Source organism: Pelodiscus sinensis, chromosome 4 (genome assembly GCF_049634645.1).
Source record: "Pelodiscus sinensis isolate JC-2024 chromosome 4, ASM4963464v1, whole genome shotgun sequence".
Classification (NCBI taxonomy): Eukaryota; Metazoa; Chordata; order Testudines; family Trionychidae; genus Pelodiscus; species Pelodiscus sinensis.
Genome location: NC_134714.1, coordinates 22716038 through 22734137, shown reverse-complemented (window position 1 = coordinate 22734137; position 18100 = coordinate 22716038). Strand labels below are relative to the sequence as shown.

The 18100-nt window shown below is 45.0% G+C and overlaps 1 protein-coding gene and 1 long non-coding RNA gene across 2 annotated transcripts in view; both read left to right on the top strand.

The window, feature by feature from the left end:
- The window catches only part of LOC142829075 (uncharacterized), a 128120-nt gene extending 110713 nt beyond the window's left edge, over positions 1-17407 (top strand). Inside the window, exon 5 of the long non-coding RNA XR_012903296.1 lies at positions 16549-17407. This is a non-coding gene — a long non-coding RNA (uncharacterized LOC142829075). The remainder of the gene's footprint in view (positions 1-16548) is intronic.
- DIO3 (iodothyronine deiodinase 3) lies at positions 80-1783 on the top strand. The gene has a single exon (XM_006139638.4). It carries the CDS (start codon positions 410-412, stop codon positions 1232-1234), a length of 825 nt encoding a protein of 274 aa, XP_006139700.3. The 5' UTR covers positions 80-409; the 3' UTR covers positions 1235-1783.
- Positions 17408-18100: the final 693 nt, after the last annotated feature.

Below are 18100 nucleotides of genomic sequence, written 5' to 3'. Positions count from 1 at the left end.
CAGCGCCTATGGCAAACACTCCCGCTGCCCCCACACGTGCGCTGCGGCTGCGGCTCCCCCTCCCTCCCTGCTGCACTGTCCCGGGCCGGGAATGGTGCCTGCTATCTGCCTCTGGAGCCCGGCTGCGTCCTGGCTCCCTGCGCCGTGGCACGTCCCTTGCAGCTCACGGCGGGGCTCTAGCCTCCTGCCTCGCTGTGTATTTTTAGGTCACTGGCGCGGAGGGGTAGGTAATCCCCAGGCTTCAGTTCCAAAGGGGCGGGGTCCGGCCGGAGGTGGAGTCACTTTTCATTTAAATCCCTGACTATAAAATGGGCTTAAAGAGAAGCGGGAGCTCAGCTGAGCTGCAAGGAGCCCGGCAGGCAGGCGTGTCTGGAAGGGGGGCGAGAGCCGGAACCCAGCAGCCCTCACGATGCTCCACTCCCTCGGCGTTCACACCTTGCAGCTGCTCACCCAGGCTGCTGCCTGCTTCCTCCTGCTGCCCCGCTTCCTGCTCACCGCGCTGATGCTTTGGCTCCTGGATTTTCTGTGCATCCGGAAGAAGGTGCTGCTGATGGGCAGGGTGGAGGAGGAAGGCAGCCCTGTCCAGGAGCCACCCCCTGACGACCCCCCGGTCTGCGTGTCCGACTCCAACCGCATGTTCACCCTGGAGTCCCTGAAAGCCGTGTGGCACGGGCAGAAGCTGGACTTCTTCAAGTCAGCGCACGTGGGCTCCTCCGCCCCCAACCCCGAAGTCATCCAGCTGGATGGGCAAAAGCGACTCCGGATCCTTGACTATGCCCGAGGCAAGAGACCTCTGATCCTGAATTTCGGGAGCTGCACCTGACCCCCCTTCATGGCTCGCCTGAGGTCCTTCCAGCGGCTGGCCGCGCACTTCGTGGACATCGCTGACTTCCTGCTGGTGTACATCGAAGAGGCTCACCCCTCCGACGGCTGGGTCAGCTCCGACGCAGCCTACGAGATCCCCAAGCATCAGTGCCTCCAGGACAGGCTGAGGGCGGCTCAGCTGATGCAGGAAGGGGCGCCTGGCTGCCCCCTGGCAGTGGACACCATGGACAATGCTTCCAGCGCCGCCTACGGAGCCTACTTTGAGAGACTCTACATCATCCAGGAGGAGATGGTGATGTACCAGGGAGGCCGAGGACCAGAAGGCTACAAGATCTCTGAACTGCGGAGCTGGCTCGACCAGTACAAAAACCGGCTGCAGAGCCCTAGCACGGTGGTCATCCAAGTGTAAAAGGAAATGGCACTGGGGTGGGTGGGGGAGCGGCCGTCCTGCACGGGGGCGGGCTGGCAGGCGCTTCTCTACTCCTTAGCCTCGGGGCTGCAGGCGGCTGACGTGCGAGCTTCATGCAAGAAGTGTCACCGCTGCCCCTTCTCTGATCGAATCATGTTGATTTGCCAGGCCAGCTCCGTGCGTGCCGCATGTCCATATGCACCTTGTAAATACCCCTTTTTGTAACACAGCGTTTCCTATTTTTATGGAGGTTTTTCTAGGGGGGGCGGGGGAGAGTGGGTCCGTGTGTGTGTGTCTGAGAGCAGCTGCGTCCTAGGGGGTCGCTGGGTGCCCGGATCACACCAGGTGGGGCGTCTAGTATCTCTGGGTGACGACCGATTTTTAAATGGCTCTCAAAATACCAGGAAATCGAGTCCGATGTTGTTAGATACTAGAAGCGCCACGAGCCGGGACCAAGCGGAATGTCCTATTTATGGAGTCTCTCTTTTGTAAAACGGGCGTTCATTTTTTAAATGAACTTTTTATAGGAATAAAGATCTGGAATAAAGACGCTCCTGCTCTTGGCTCCCTTGGACAGAACTGATAAGCTATCGAACTCTCTCCCGTATAACCTCTCCCCTTCCCACGATCCGAGCGGCGTAGCGGGGGGACGGGCCAGGGCAGCGGTGGGGACAGGAGGCACTGTCAGCGATCTGCAGGAAACCTGTCCGGGAGGAGGCATTACAGCTTTCCTTGTTGAGATGCGCATATGCTGGCGGGCAGGGGAAACCGCTGGACTGCGGCTCCGCTAACCCTGAAAAGACTGGGCGTCGGGATCTCAAACGTTGCCAGCCCCTTGCTCCTAAACTCTGGAAAGTTAGGAAGCCACGGCGGAGCCCCTGACTGCTCTGAGGATCGGGATTCTCCGAAGGGGGGGAGGCGCCCTCAGGTTATTAAATCCTTTCTGCGGCGCGAAAAGGCTCCCTGCGGCAGTTTCCAGAGGTGTGCCCCGCCCGAGTGTCCTGTACCGCCTTGCTGTGTTCGGGCACGTGTGACGCCGGCAAAGGCTGGGAAGCCCTTTCCCATCAGCCTAGATCGTAGAGCAGCTCAGGAAGGCCCCGATTCAGCGAAGGTACTTAAGCACCTGCCTCCTTTTAAGCAGCTGAACAATCCAAGGTGACTACTCATCTGCTTAAACTACGGCACCTGTTGAAGCACCTCACTCAATCAAGCCCCAATCCCTGCCCGAATCAAAGGTCGCTGAGCATGCTCTTAGAGCAGACCGACTCCACATGCTCGGTCATATGGGGGGCGGGGGGAATTGGTGTATTTTCATCGGTGTGTCATCAATCCGCCAGGCTCACCCGGGACCCGCACCTGGGGAAAAACAAGACTTGTATTTCAAGTTGTAGGTGTTCGTTATTGCATGCTGCTGGGGAGTCCTAACTTTAAACCAAACCGGGGCAATAAGTCATCCCCAATGTATGATGAAATCTCAAAAGCTAAAACATTCAATTCATCTGACTGCTTAATAAGTCTAGGAACCCACGCAAGAATCCAGAGACAACACCTTTAAATGATTATGCTCTTGTATTGTTTGTTTCTTCTGTCTCGGACATGATCTTTGAAACCCAACAAAAAAAGACAGGTTAGAAGAACCTGGCCTCCTAAATCAGGTAAAAAAGTGGGTACCTTTAGTCTCTAAAACAGTCTTCAAATACTTTAAGGGCTGTTATAAAGAGGGTGGGGGATCAATTGTTTGTAAGGTCTTGAACAATTTTTATAGTGGGGATGCAGGGAACCACTGAATTAAACCATCAACCTGTATATAAAGGAAACTACTTCAAGCCAACAGGTAGTGCAGCACTCTCTGCATCCTTAGTTTAAATGCCTATGTTCTCCACATCCACTGAAGGTAAGAGACGAAGTAAGGAGATTTAGGTAAAATATTAGGAAATGTTTATCTCCAAAGATAGTTAAGCTTTAGAATAGGCTTTGAAGGGAGATAGTGGAATCCCCATTACTGGAGGTTTTAAAAACTGCCTAGACAAACACCTATCTTGGTCTAGTTTTACATAATACTCTCTCAGGATAGGGAGCTGGACTCCTCAAAGTCCTTTTCAGCCCTACACATCTATGATTCAATAAGAAATGATCACTGGAAATGTATTAATCAAACCAGTCAAGACATTTTGGGATGAAGGCATTTTCTTGTAACGTTTTAATAACTCCTTATATATAAAGCTAGTTTAGGAAAGATGATGGTGAGAAACTTAAATTGTTGCTATCTTCCTGATGAAGTGTAAAATACTTTTCCCCATATCAGATTAGCCCTATTGAGAACTAGGAAGCCTCTTAGCCTTTAAGGCAATGTAGGTCCTTTCTGCAAAATAATTGTGCTAACTTTGCAGAAGACTCTTTATAAACATATTACAACCCTTATCTTTTCAGAAATAGGCTGCATACAACCACTTCAAGCTTATGGAGTGTATATCTCTTGATTCCCATCATAACTCTACAACCAAAAATATATTGGCCAACATTTTCATGCATGTGCACCTAAAGATAGGCATGCCAGTCAAATGTATCTTAAAGCTGCTGGCTTCCCACAATTCTTAATGATTTCAGTAGGAACTGTCAGTGTTCAGGTTTTCCAAAAATTAGGGCATTTTGCCAAAATATTGAATCATGTGCCTAACTTTAGACATCCACGTTTGAAAATTTTGGACACAGACACTAATTTTTGTTAATATGATGCCTCCCTGCATATTTGCTCAACTCACCATCTTGATAAAGGGAAACTAAATAACACCATACATTTCATACCTTCCTGAGCTCAATCTATTTGCTGTCACAAGCATTTGTCACACACACAAAGGCAATCTCCCGTGCGGTGGGTTCAGGGGATTATGGATATGGGGTTAGTGCTTGTCAGACATATATGAGCTCTCACACAGCTTCCAAAACTCCAAGTGTAGTTTTGTTTCTAAAGTCAAGTGATGAAGGATGTCTAATCCTACTATCTGCATGAGATAAATAACTCTTTCAAATTACTCAAAGCACTGCACTCTGCAACAGAACCACCACGATTATTTTAACACTCTCTTTCTTTTGATTTTGGCATGGAACCAGGGTAGAAGGATCACCATTAAAGATAAATGTTTCATCTATCTATTGAAGCTGCAATCTAAAGTAAAACGTTAATTCATTTTATGAAATGGTCACATTTTATGGATTTTTGTTTATCTAGCTCTGGATACATTTAAAGCATTTAGGTTCAATATTGGAGTTTATCCCTTCATTTTGCAAACCCCTGCCAGAAAACATAAGTTCCTTTCTCCTCCATCATATCCATCACTTTATCTTAGTCTTGCAAACATCAGGTTGCCTCTTCCACAAGGATATCATTCTAAGAGCAATATGTTCAACTTATTTCAAAACTGTGCGTGGGTTGGAAGAAACCTAGCAGTTAGCAATATACTCTCCGGCTGCGTCTAGAGTGGCATGATTTTGCGGAAATACTTTTAACGGAAAAATTTTTCCGTTAAAAGTATTTCCGCAAAAGCGCATCTAGATTGGCACAGATGCTTTTGCGCAAAAGCATCCATGGCCAGTCTAGATGCGATTTTGCGTAAGAAAGCCCCGATCGCCATTTTAACCATCGGGGCTTTTTTTGCGCAAAACAGTTCTTCCCTGTCTACACTGGCCCTCTTGCGCAAGAGGGCTTTTTCCTGAGTGGGAGCGTGAAAGTATTTGCGCAAGAAGCACTGATTTTGTACATTACAAAGTCAGTGCTCTTGCGCAAATTCAAGCGGCCAGTGTAGACATCTGGCAAGTTTTTGCGCAAAAGCACCTGCTTTTGCACAAAATCTTGCCAGTCTAGACGCACCCCCCTCCCCAATTTTAAAAAGAACAGAAAGAAAGAGAGGCAGCACCTTGAAATAAACGGAACAGATGTGCCTGTCTTGATGCACTTACAAGAGAGGGCTCAAGAGAAATAAGACCTGGGACGGGTATCAGTGATGTTGACATACTCCGATGAAATGCCCAGAGTCTCTAGTCTTTCTTAACCATAGGAGTTGGCTATCTTGAATATATTGCTATGTTCGTCTTTCAGTGCACTGCTGTGTTACTCTTCTTTCCAGGACGTAACATTTTCCTCACCCATACATATAACCTGAGCTAATATATGCTGCCTCCTATGACCCCTCCTCACTGGCACTTAACCTCGGGACTGAGAAAACAAGTCAAAACTGAAATAAGAAACTTTGGATATCAATTTGAATAAAGAAAACTTAAGACATTACAAGTGTTTGGTGCAAACCAAAGCTATTCTCAATTGTATCCCTTGCTGGTTAGTTTGTAATAACTAAAGAGAAAAATTCTGACCCAATCCATATTTGTGCTATCCTACTTTAACTTTAGACAATATCACCTTGAGCAGTTTCCTTCGTGTCTTCACTAGAAAATCCTATCATGTTTGAAAACAATAATAAAGAGTCACATTATCTGCTCCAATACAGTTAGTGTAGATCAGCGTCATATGATTAAATCCTTGTCCCGGGAATGATTAAACACAATTAGCTGGCACCATCCTGCTGACAATTTCAGCATCGGCCAGAAGTTGTGTTCATCATCAGGTTAGCTAACCGTGATGAAATACAGATCCCAGCAGCACTTAGACACAAGTAGCTGACATAATGCTGAATACAACCTGCCATGACTCAAACAGACCTATGAATCATGGACAACACTGTGTCACCTAACTGGGCTCACTGCTCTTCACAGTCTTGTGCCACAGCACGTGGCTGCACAGTTTATGAAGGCAGAATTTAGCCCATAGAATTGTTTCCAGATTTTAATTTTTCCTTGCTTTGTAATGAAGTTCACCTTTAGGTTTTTCACTCCTCATAGTTCTTAGTCCCATATTTCTGGCACACTTCAGGTAAAGTCCATTTTGTGCAGCTTGCTAGCTCAGACTCACTCTCATTTTCTGGTCCACAAAATGATTTCCACTCCGACAAAATGCGAAAGGCAGTGGTCCCTGTACTTAACTGGCTTCTATAGTCAAAGGATCATGCCTCTAACACACGGTTAGCTATTACTAAACTTTGGTAGAAGGCTATCGGAGGACAAGCATTTTCATCTGTTTGTAAATAAACCAGCTTTCAAATCCATATTCTTACTTCTGAACGGACAGCAGCTTACTTATCACTTTTCCTTTAATGAACAACAGAAGACAATTTTGCCAGGAATGCCAGGGATACTTGAAAGAGATCACACTTTCCCTTTTGTACAAATCAAAGTTATCTGATCCTGTTATATCCTCTACTCACAATAAATCTTAAGCATACATCTCACTGAGGTTTCTCAGGGAAAGTTGTTTGGATCAGATTAGAACAATATGCTCTACTTCTGAAGAGCTCTGATGTGTCAGAAATGTTTCCAGTTGCTACAGTGTATTGAGTAACATGCTATTTATGAAACATGTTTTATTGTCTTGTCTTTTTTACCCCCCTTTAACTGGATGACAAACAGAAGTCAAATGGGAGCAAAGAGAGAGATCAAACAGAGCACCCTCTAAGCCTTGATTACTTGTTCCTGTCAATAGTTAATTGAGTTATACTCTTAACATAATCACACTTTCAGTGTTCAAGCTTGGAGAGGTAGAATAGGAAGGAACTCGTGGTGTGTGTAAAGGGGATGCTTCCAGACATTAAAACATATAACTTCAATGTAATATAATGGTATCTGGTGCATTTTGAGACACTTCCTACTACTAAATATTCTGTTAAATATTCTTTACAAAATGTAAACAGCAAAAAGCTCATGCAGTTGTTTTCATTAAGAAATACTTACATGGCGCAAACGAAGCTATTTAATGAAAAAGAGGCCAGAGATCTTACTCATTTAAAAAAAATCTTTTTATTCTTTGTCTTTGAACTTAATTTCAAATAATCAGTAAGAAGAGAGAGAATCAAATCTAATCCAAGGATAAACAGTGATCTAGGTACAAATCTAGAAATCAACTCTCAAACACTCCTGCAAGCTATTTTTAATCTAATATTAATTTCTTCTATGCTTCCTTCCACTGACAAGGGATATCTACCATTATGTATTTATTACTTGCTTAGTGCTGATAAGGTGCATCTGACAGGGTGCGTCTACAGAGCACCCTTACCTTGAAATACGAAACACAATTTGTGCTATGCAAATTGCATATCTTATTTTGAGGTAATGTCTAAATAAAGCACTATTCCAAAATGTCCCTTAACCCTCGGGCAATGCAGTTTACAGGGATGTTGGAATAGCGAGCCTGTTATATTGTGATATAACGGGCTTGCTCTTAAGATGCAGAATAGCTCTTTTAGAATACCGGAGGTATGGCGAAATAACTCTGCAGTGTAGACATAGCCTCAGAGTACTCAGCTTGATTAAAGGGCAAAAGACTTGATTAAATTATTTCTTACACCAGTTTTACATTGGACTAATTCTGCTGATATCAATGCAGTCACTCCAGATTCACATTGGATCTAACTATGATTAAAATCTGGGTCATTGTGTTTCTCTTTTGTGATGGTTCAAAACCCCCATTTTTCTACAATGAATTACAAATGAGACTTAGGTATTCCACTCTAGTTGACTTTCAATGGGAATTGAGCACCTAACTGCTTTTGTATCAGAGGGGTAGCCGTGTTAGTCTGAATCTGCAAAAGCGACGAGGAGTCCTGTGGCATCTGATGAAGTGGGTCTTTGCCCACGAAAGCTTATGCTCCTACACTTCAGTTAGTCTATAAGGTGCCACAGGACTCCTCGTCGCTTTAACTGCTTTTGTGTCTTTGAAAATCTCCTCCTCTCTATCCAACCAACAGTCCTGTCAGCGCTTTTGGCAAATCATCCCTCCTCTTATGCACACTTAACTGAGTATTTCAGGAACCTCCTGTCTGCCATGATTTTCACCTATTTCCTCCCCAGAAGTCTTAGAGTATGGCCTGTAGCAGTTACTCTTGTAACAGCCTACTGCCAAAATGATCTTAAATATGGCAGTTTATTTTAAAATATCAAAGTTGAGCATTACACTAAATATTCAGTGAGGGAAACAAGGAAACAACCTTGCTAGACAAGGTCAGATCTTCTAGTTAATCTGTATTTAAGCAAGAATTCTTCACTTCTTAAGGCCAGATTGTTCAGCCTTTACTCATTTTTATATTACTTTGCTCCTTTCATCCCATTGAAATCAATCTTATTAGTTCTGGAGGTAAGGGTTTCACAGTCTGGTCCAAGGAGTTTGTGTGTTTCTAACAGAAGCTTTCAGGCCTTTTTTGTGTCTTATGTCTTTCTCAAAGCTCATGACTCATTCTCTTTCTCTGGCTTGTGGCTCTTGTTTATACTGTTATATCCAATATTAATTGAATACCCGCATCCCTAAATGAGAAATATATTTTAAATTTCCTCTCATTTAGCATACTATATTTCATTCTACACATTCTAGATCAGATCTTGGCCTCTGACCCCCATATCCTTTGCCATACAACACAAGGAAGATGGAGAGTGTCCATAACACAGTAGCTCAGATCCCTCTAACACAGGGGAAGTCCCCAGTGAGGTAAAGCCAACATGTCCATCACTATCTCTCCCATCTGCAAGCCTAGAAGGCATTCCTAGATGGGCCATGTGACTAGAGACAGGGAGACATCTATCTTTCAGAGTAATCACTTGGCTGCTCTAAATTACACCATAGAATCATAGAATAATAGGACTGGAAGGGACCTCGAGAGGTCATTGAGTCCAGCCCCCCGCCCTCAAGGCAGGACCAAGCTCCATCTACACCATCCCTGACAGATGTCTATCTAACCTGTTCTTAAATTTCTCCAGAGAGGGAGATTCCACCACCTCCCTTGGCAATTTATTCCAGTATTTAACCACCCTGACAGTTAGGAATTTTTTCCTAATGTCCAATCTAAACCTCCCCTGCTGCACTTTAAGCCCTTGTCCTGTCCTCAGAAACCAAGAGGAACAAATTTTCTCCTTCCTCCTTGTGACACCCTTTTAGATATTTGAAAACCGCTATCATGTCCCCCCTTAATCTTCTTTTTTCCAAACTAAATAAGTCCAGTTCATGAAGCTTGGCATCATAGGTCATGTTCTCTAAACCTTTAATCATTCTTGTCGCTCTTCTCTGTACCCTTTCCAATTTCTCCACATCTTTCTTGAAATGTGGCGCCCAGAACTGGACACAGTACTCCAGCTGAGGCCTAACTAGTGCAGAGTAGAGCGGAAGAATGACTTCACGAGTTTTGCTTACAACACACCTGTTGATACAACCTAGAATCATATTTGCTTTTTTTGCAACAGCATCACACTGTTGACTTATATTCAACTTGTGGTCCACTATGACCCCTAGATCCCTTTCCGCCATGCTCCTTCCTAGACAGTCGCTTCCCATCTTGTATGTATGAAACTGATTGTTCCTTCCTAAGTGGAGCACTTTGCATTTCTCTTTATTAAACCTCATCCTATTTACCACTGACCATTTCTCTAACTTGCTAAGGTCATTTTGAATTATGTCCCTATCCTCCAAAGAAGTTGCAACCCCACCCAGTTTGGTATCATCTGAAAACTTAATAAGCGTACTCTCTATCCCAATATCTACATCATTGATGAAGATATTGAACAGTACGGGTCCCAAAACAGACCCTTGCGGAACTCCACTTGTTATCCCTTTCCAGCAGGATTTAGCACCGTTAACAACAACTCTCTGACTATGGTTATCCAGCCAATTATGCACCCACCTTATCGTGGCCCTATCCAAGTTATATTTGCCTAGTTTATCAATAAGAATATCATGCAAGACCGTATCAAATGCCTTACTAAAGTCTAGGTATATGACATCCACCACTTCTCCCTTATCCACAAGGCTCATTATCCTATCAAAGAAAGCTATCAGATTAGTTTGGCATGACTTGTTCTTCACAAACTCATGCTGGCTATTCCCTATCACTTTATTACCTTCCAAGTGTTTGCATATGATTTCCTTAATTACCTGCTCCATTATCTTCCCTGGGACAGACATTAAACTGACCTGTCTGTAGTTTCCTGGGTTGTTCTTATTCCCCTTTTTATAGATGGGCACAATATTTGCCCTTTTCCAGTCTTCTGGAATCTCCCCTGTCTGCCATGATTTTTCAAAGATCTTAGCTAAAGGCTCAGATACCTCCTTTATCAGCTCCTTGAGTATCCTGGGATGCATTTCATCAGGACCTGGTGACTTGCTGACATCTAACTTTCCTAAGTGATTTTTAACTTGTTCTTTGTGTATCCTATCTTCTAAACTTACCCTCTCTCTGCTTGTATTCACTACGTTAGGCACACCTCCAGACTTCTCGGTGAAGACCGAAACAAAGAAGTCATTGAGCATCTCCGCCATTTCCAAGTTCCCTGTTACTGCTTCTCCCTCCTCACTAACCAGTGGGCCTACCCTGTCCTTGGTCTTCCTCTTGCTTTTAATGTATTTATAAAAGGTCGTCTTGTTTCCCTTTATGCCTGTAGCTAGTTTGATCTCATTTTGTGCCTTTGCCTTTCTAATCTTGCCCCTGCATTCCCGTGTTGCTTGCCTATATTCATCCTTTGTTATTTGTCCTAGTTTCCATTTTTTATGAGACTCCTTTTTTATTTTGAGATCATGCAAGATCTCCTTGTTAAGCCAAGCTGGTCTTTTGCCATATTTTCTATCTTTCCTACACAGCGGAATTGTTTGCTTTTGGGCCCTTAACAACGTCCCTTTGAAATACTTCCAACTCTCCTCAGTTGTTTTTCCCTTCAGTCTTGCTTCCCATGGGACCTTACCTACAAGTTCTCTGAGCTTATCAAAATCTGCCTTCCTGAAATCCATTACCTCAATTGTGCTGGTCTCCCTTCTACCTTTCCTTAAGATCATAAACTCTATTATTTCATGATCACTGTCCCCTATACTGTCTTCCACTTTCAAGTTCTCAACTAGTTCCTCCCTATTTGTTAAAACCAAATCCAGAACAGCTTCTCCTCTGGTAGCTTTTTCAACCTTCTGAAACAGAAAGTTGTCTCCAATGCAGTCCAGAAACTTATTGGATAGCCTGTGCCCTGCTGTGTTAGTTTCCCAACATATGTCTGGATAGTTGAAGTCCCCCATCACCACCAAATCTTGGGCTTTGGATAGTTTTGTTAATTGTTTAAAAAAGGCCTCATCCACCTCTTCCACCTGGCTAGGTGGCCTGTAGTAGACTCCTAGCATGACATCACCCTCATTTTTTACCCCTTTTAGCTTAACCCAGAGACTCTCTACACAGCTATCTCCTACGTTCATCTCCACTTCAGTCCAAGTGTGTACATTTTTAATATACAAGGCAACCCCTCCTCCCTTTTTTCCCTGTCTGTCCTTCCTGAGCAAGCCGTACACTTCCATACCAACATTCCAATCATGCGTCCCATCCCACCAGGTTTCTGTAATACCAATGATATCATAGTTGTATTTATTTGTTAGCAATTCCAGTTCTTCCTGCTTATTACCCATACTTCTCGCATTTGTATATAGGCATCTAAGATACTGATTTGATCTTGCCTCCCTGACTCTCCTTTCTCCTTGTTGTGCCCTGACTCTCCTTTCTCCTTGCCATTATAGGCCGTAGACACCCCCATTTCCAACCCTCTCCCAGTCCCACACATTCAGCACTTACCTGTGGGCTTTGCTCACCTGTCCCCGTCGAACCTAGTTTAAAGCCCTCCTCACAAGGTTAGCCAGTCTGTGTCCAAACAAGGCCTTCCCGCTCCTGGAAAGGTGAACTCCATCCCCGCCAAGCAGTCCTTCCTGGAAGAGCACCCCATGGTCAAGGAAGCCGAAGCCCATCTGGCAACACCATCTTCGCAGCCAGGCATTCACCTCCAGGATGCACCTCTCCCTGCCCGGGCCCCTACCTTTGACAGGAAGGATCGAAGAGAATACCACCTGCGCCCCAAACTCCCTCACCCGTACTCCCAAAGCCCTGTAGTCACGCTTGATCCGCTCAGTGTCACACCTGGCAGTATCATTTGTGCTCACATGGATGAGTAGCATGGGGTAGTAGTCAGAGAGCTGGATAATCCTCGACAATGCCTCCGTAACATCTCAGATACGGGCCCCTGGCAGATAGCATACCTCTCGAGATGAACTGTCAGGGCGACAGATGGGCGCCTCCGTTCCCCTCAGAAGAGAGTCTCCAACCACCATTACCCTATGTTTCTTCCTCGCAGTGGTGGCAGGAGACTGCTCAACCTTGGTGGTACAAGGCCTGGTCTCCTCCACTGTGGGGGGTGACTCCTTTACTTTCTGCAGGAGACAAGTGTAACGGTTATGTAACAACACAGTGGGAGGGTTAGGAGCAGGGGTGGAACACTGCCTGCTGCCGGAAGTAACCAGCTGCCAGTGCTCACCCTGCACCACTGCCTCCTCCATAAGTGGCTGGTCAACAGTCCTACATCCTAGGACAGTGACCTCAGTGGACTCCACAGGAATAGTGTCCAGGAATTCCTTATGGCCTCGAATGCTCCTCAGCCTGGCCACCTCCTCCTGTAGCTCTCCCACCTGCTGCCTGAGAGATTCCACCAGCAGGCACCTTTCACAGTGGTTGTCTCCCCCAGCCTGGATATCAGTCAGTGGGAATTGCAAGCCACAAATACTGCAGCACCACACCAGGACCTGGGTAGAGGCATCCATGCTCAGGTTCTCTGTCTGGATACAGGCACAGATGATCTGGTTTGACCTTCTATAAAGCTAAAGATCAGATCAGTGGAAAGGCGGTGTAAAGCCATCTTCCTCCACTACCCACTCCATTCAAGGTCATACACCAAACACAACTTGACTTGGAATGGGGATTTGACTCAGAATCCTGGAATAGTGTTCACTTAGCGTCACATTTGTTACAAGATGCCTTGATTAACCTATTGCTCATTTTCTTGTTTACCATTCTTTTCCCTGGGGGCTTCTTGCTGTTTTTGCCTGATTGGTTAGACACTTTGTAAGTCCCTTATAGTCCTAATATTAGGCTGAATGTATGTATTTAGGAAGGTTGTTGAATCCCCATCTCTGGAGATATTTAAGAGTAGGTTAGATAAATGTCTACCAGGGATGGTCTCGACCAGTAGTCCCCAACACGGTGCACGCGGGCGCCATGGCGCCCGTGGGGGCATTTGTGTGCACCCGCCAAGTGCTCAGGGTTGGCCCTGCCCCAGGCGCGTGGCACATGTGTGGTGCCGGAGCCGGTCCCGGGCGCATGGGGAGCGCTGGCCCCGGGAGCGCGGCAAATTGGCCAGCTGTGCCCCGGGTGCGCAGCTATGGGGGGGCGCCGGCCCTGGGAGCGTGGCGAATTGGCCTCCCGTGCCCTGGGTGCGCGGCTATGGGGGGTGCCGGCCCCCGGGTGTGCAGTGAATTGGCCCCCTGGCCTCCGGGCACATGGCTATGGGGAGCGCCAGCCCCGGGAGCGTGGCAAATTGGCATCCCTGCCCCTGGGCACGCAGCTATGGGGGGTGTGCCGGCTCATGGGGGTGAGGCATATGTGCAGCCCTGCCCCCGGGTGCGCGAGTGTCCCCACCGTCTGGCACCCGGCAGCTTCAAATGGTTGGGGACCACTGGTCTAGACAGTATTTGGTCCTGCCATGGGGGCAGGGGACTGGATTCAATGACCTCTCGAGGTCCCTTCCAGTCCTAGTATTCTATGATTTAATATATCCAGTTTATATCAGCTGTTATCTCTCCTGGATAATAAATGATCAATCACAATATTCACACCAGTAAAGCAGCTCACTTCCAATACTATAGTTACTGTAGCAAAATAACTAATGTTTTTCCAAAGTCCCAGTGCCTTATATCTATGATATTTTCTATTTCAATGTCCTTCATTTGATCTCAATAGAAATAGATGATAGAAATAACTCCTGAAATTCTCATATAGCCCAGAGAGCAAATTTAAAAAAACCAACAACCTACAAAACCACACATTTCACCTGTTTCTGATATCTGTAGTAACAAATGAAAATAGTAGAGTACTCTATATTAGGACTTTCTAAAATAGTTTTTAAAGCTTCTGAGCTATGGGTTGAAGAAATTCTGGGAACCATACAATTCCAAGCAAAAAAAAAGTTTCAATTTTTTTGATAGCAGCACTTAATATTTCTGATGGACAATCAGGAAAGAATACTGTGTGAAGCTCTTGTCAGCCAGATTTGTAGCACGCAGACAGAGAATACATACTGTGCTACCAATTCCACAGGCACATGCCTACAATTTCAAAAAGAGATCAAAATTAGCCCAAAAATATTTGGGCAAGGCAGGAATGGGGGTGCATTTTATGAAGGGAACCATTTATTTGAGAAAGTGATAACTATTACAATTTAAGTGAACTACCAGGATTATTTCTTTTTCTCCTATCAATAAAAGTTAGGATCCTTCTACTAGACTATATGTCAAGTGGCTAGCAAATGGCTCTGGAGAAACATGAAGGACCAGGCGGTACTGAATTTGAGTTTTTCTTCACTACTCATTGCAAGTGTATTTTCATTTTCTGTTGAGTATTTCTTTTCCGTTGTGTATTTCTTTTCTAAAAGATATACCAAGTAAAGTAATTGCTATTGTTGGTTTGAGGCAAGTATTAGTAGAAGCAATTAGGAGTCCTGTGGCACCTTTAAGACTAACAGATTGATTTTGGCAGAAGCCTTCTGGTCTTCTGGTCTTTGTCCACAAAAGCTTATGTCTAAATAAATGTTAGTCTTTAAGGTGCCACAGGACTCCTCATTATTATAGCTCTGTTTTTTTCTGATGTGTGTGCAAGTTCATAACTTTTTAAAACTAATGTTTTAATCAAAATGTGGTGTGTAATACAACAATATACAACTGTAGAATGAAGCTGTATTGATAATGTTTTACCTGTTTGACAAGGTTAGAGACATAATAGGAAACAAAAGAAACTGTGGGGCAATAAATATCTGGAACAGCCTCCCTCAAGTGATCCACAAGAATATCATCCTCACCTCTTTTAGATATCTTCTCAAAACCATTTGTGCCATAACACCTACAAGAAATTAGCCAATGTTTAATGACAGGTTGAGATGCAATTGAGCAGAGTGTCAAAATATGGGGGAAGAGCATTCAGTAAAAAAAATTCACTAAAAATGTTCTTTTGTTTGTCTGATTGGTTGGTTGATTGTAGTTTTCTGGCTAGATTTGGCAGGCAGCTGAGGAGGATTTGGAAAACATTAACACTGATTTATTTATGGAATTTCAAAACTAAACTATATTCATTGGAAATGTATGTAAATGTAGATGGATAGATAAACAGATGTATGGGAGGGGTATTACCCTTTTCTGGGCATCTCAGCCATTCAGTTAACTAAATTGCCTGTAAGGATCAAATCCATAGATAGTGGGTCTCCAGGACATGTTGGCAGGGAGCCAGGAGAGCCAATGGGAAGAGAATGTGTAACTCCAAGGACGGAGGTAGCAAACACCATTCAAAATGCCTCTTGGTGACCTTATCTTAAGTACAAGATCAATCCCCCCCGTCAGGGTCTATCACCTGTGAATTAATTAAGTGCTAAAATAGATCCATTCCTCCCCTGCCTCTGGTGTAGGTTCAATGAGGAAAGAGGAGACAATATTCAGGTGCAAACAAGGTAAAATGTTACTTAGAGATTAATTACAAAAGAGGGAGAAATGGGGAGATAACCAGATGCAGATATAACAAACATAAAACAAAACTGGTGATAGTGACAGCAACAAACGGGCTTAAAGCTCAGACCCACTAAATCAAACCTTTGGCTCTGTGAGGGTATGTCTATACTACCCTCCTAATTCGAACTAGAGGGTAATGTAGGCATACCGCACTTGCAAATGAAGCCCGGGATTTGAATTTCCCGGGCTTCATTTGCATAAGCCGGGTGCCGCCATTTTTAAATCCCGGCTAGTTCAAACCCCGTGCCACACGGCTACACGCGGCACGGAGTAGCTAGTTCGGATTAGGCTTCTAATCCGAACTAGCTGTACTCGTGGAATGAGGAGTACAGCTAGTTCGGATTAGGAAGCCTAATCCGAACTAGCTACTCCGTGCCATGTGTAGCCGTGCGGCACGGTGTTCGAACTAGCCGGGATTTAAAAATGGCGGCGCCCGGCTTATGCAAATGAAGCCCGGGAAATTCAAATCCCGGGCTTCATTTGCAAGTGCGGTATGCCTACATTACCCCGCTAGTTTGAACTAGCGGGGTAGTGTAGACATACCCTGATTGAAATAGTAAGAAACCTCTAAGTACCTCTCTCTCCTCTTTCTCCTCAGGACTTGTTAGCGGCGCTGGTGGGGGTGCCCAGGACCTTCTACCCTCAGGCTGATTTAGAGCCCTCGGGGAGGAGCACTGGGGAGTCCCATGATGTTCGTCCCAGACTGGTGGGTGAAGAGGAGTCGCAGGCTGTTGGTGTTGCTAGCCGGTAGTGTGCTGGCGAGGACAGTAATCCTCTTCTTCCTCCACTGCAGGCGCTGCTGGGGTTGTCCCTTGTTGACATAGGGTAGAACAGACGGACGCGCGCACTGCCGCCACTATGGCAAACAGCCCTGAGGCTGAGGCAACACAGTCCCATAAAGCCACAAAGACAAGTCTGAGAACAGAACCCTCGTGACTGCTTGGTGGGACAATCCAGTTTAGACTGGTCTCTGAGCGGCCAGTGCCTGAGGAGATCCAACATGGATTCCTAGGTCAAGGGTCATAGACTCCATTTCGGTTGCCCCAGTTACAGACCTAAACACCCTCATAAACAATTAAACCATACCTAAACAAAACTCCCTAACAAGTGTGAGCTTTGAATTGCAGAAGTGATCTGCCTGCTGCTTTTTTTGTGTGAGTTCAGAGCAAGAGGGGGAGATATGGACTGAGCCAGGAACAAGGCATGGAACTTCCAGCAAAATCCATGCCTAGGAAGAACTAAATTATTTTCTTTATTTTGGGGTTTGGTTGAGCTCCTCTGGGCTAAGCCATGTACACACAACCCTGTACACTGTAACTTTAAACTGAATCCAATGGAAGCAATTCTCTGTGTTTTTTATTCTGACTTTTTTTCAGTTGCTCTGTAACACCTAGGAACTAAGTATGTTTTGCCAAGTATGTCTTCTTTGTTTTGTTAATAAAATCACCTTTTTAAGACTACGATCTGATTCCTGTGTCCTAGAAGGCAGGAGGTTCTGTATACACATTCCTAAAACTGCCAGGTCAGCTATTAGGAATTAACGTTTGTTTTCAAGCTCTCTCCTGAGGCAGGGTTGAAGAGCTTGGGCATACCCCCTCAGAAGAAATTTCCAAGTACATATTTCTGGGTTCTCAAAGGGGTTTTGTGCATTTGAGTGGTGGTAGCATACCACCCATGGTCAGGGAATCTCTGTCCTTGGGGGTGGGTTAAGTCAAAGCCTTTAGGGGCAAGGTATTAAAGTCTTTTAAGGGGCCCCACCTTCTGCACTCAGTGCCAGAATGGGGAACAGCTTTGATACGCACAGAGAGAGAGAGAGAATATTTGATTATTTTTCTTTCCCTCATATTTCATATTTTCCTCCCCTTAGAGCATTAGCTCTTCAGAGGATGGATTTCTTCTGTGGGATAGAGCCTGCAAAGGAAAGTACGTAGGCATAAGTCTGCACCCATGCAGAGCCCCATTGATTTCAAGTACAAGCAGAGCTATGCTTAGGTGGATCCATTTATAAGATCTAGGCCTATGTTTCTACAGTAGCAGCCAGCACAAGAGGGCCCTCATTCTGATTGGGTCTGCTGGATGCTATTGTAGCATAAGTATTAAATAACAATGTACATGCATGTTTTGCATGAAGTAATAGATAAGATTCATGC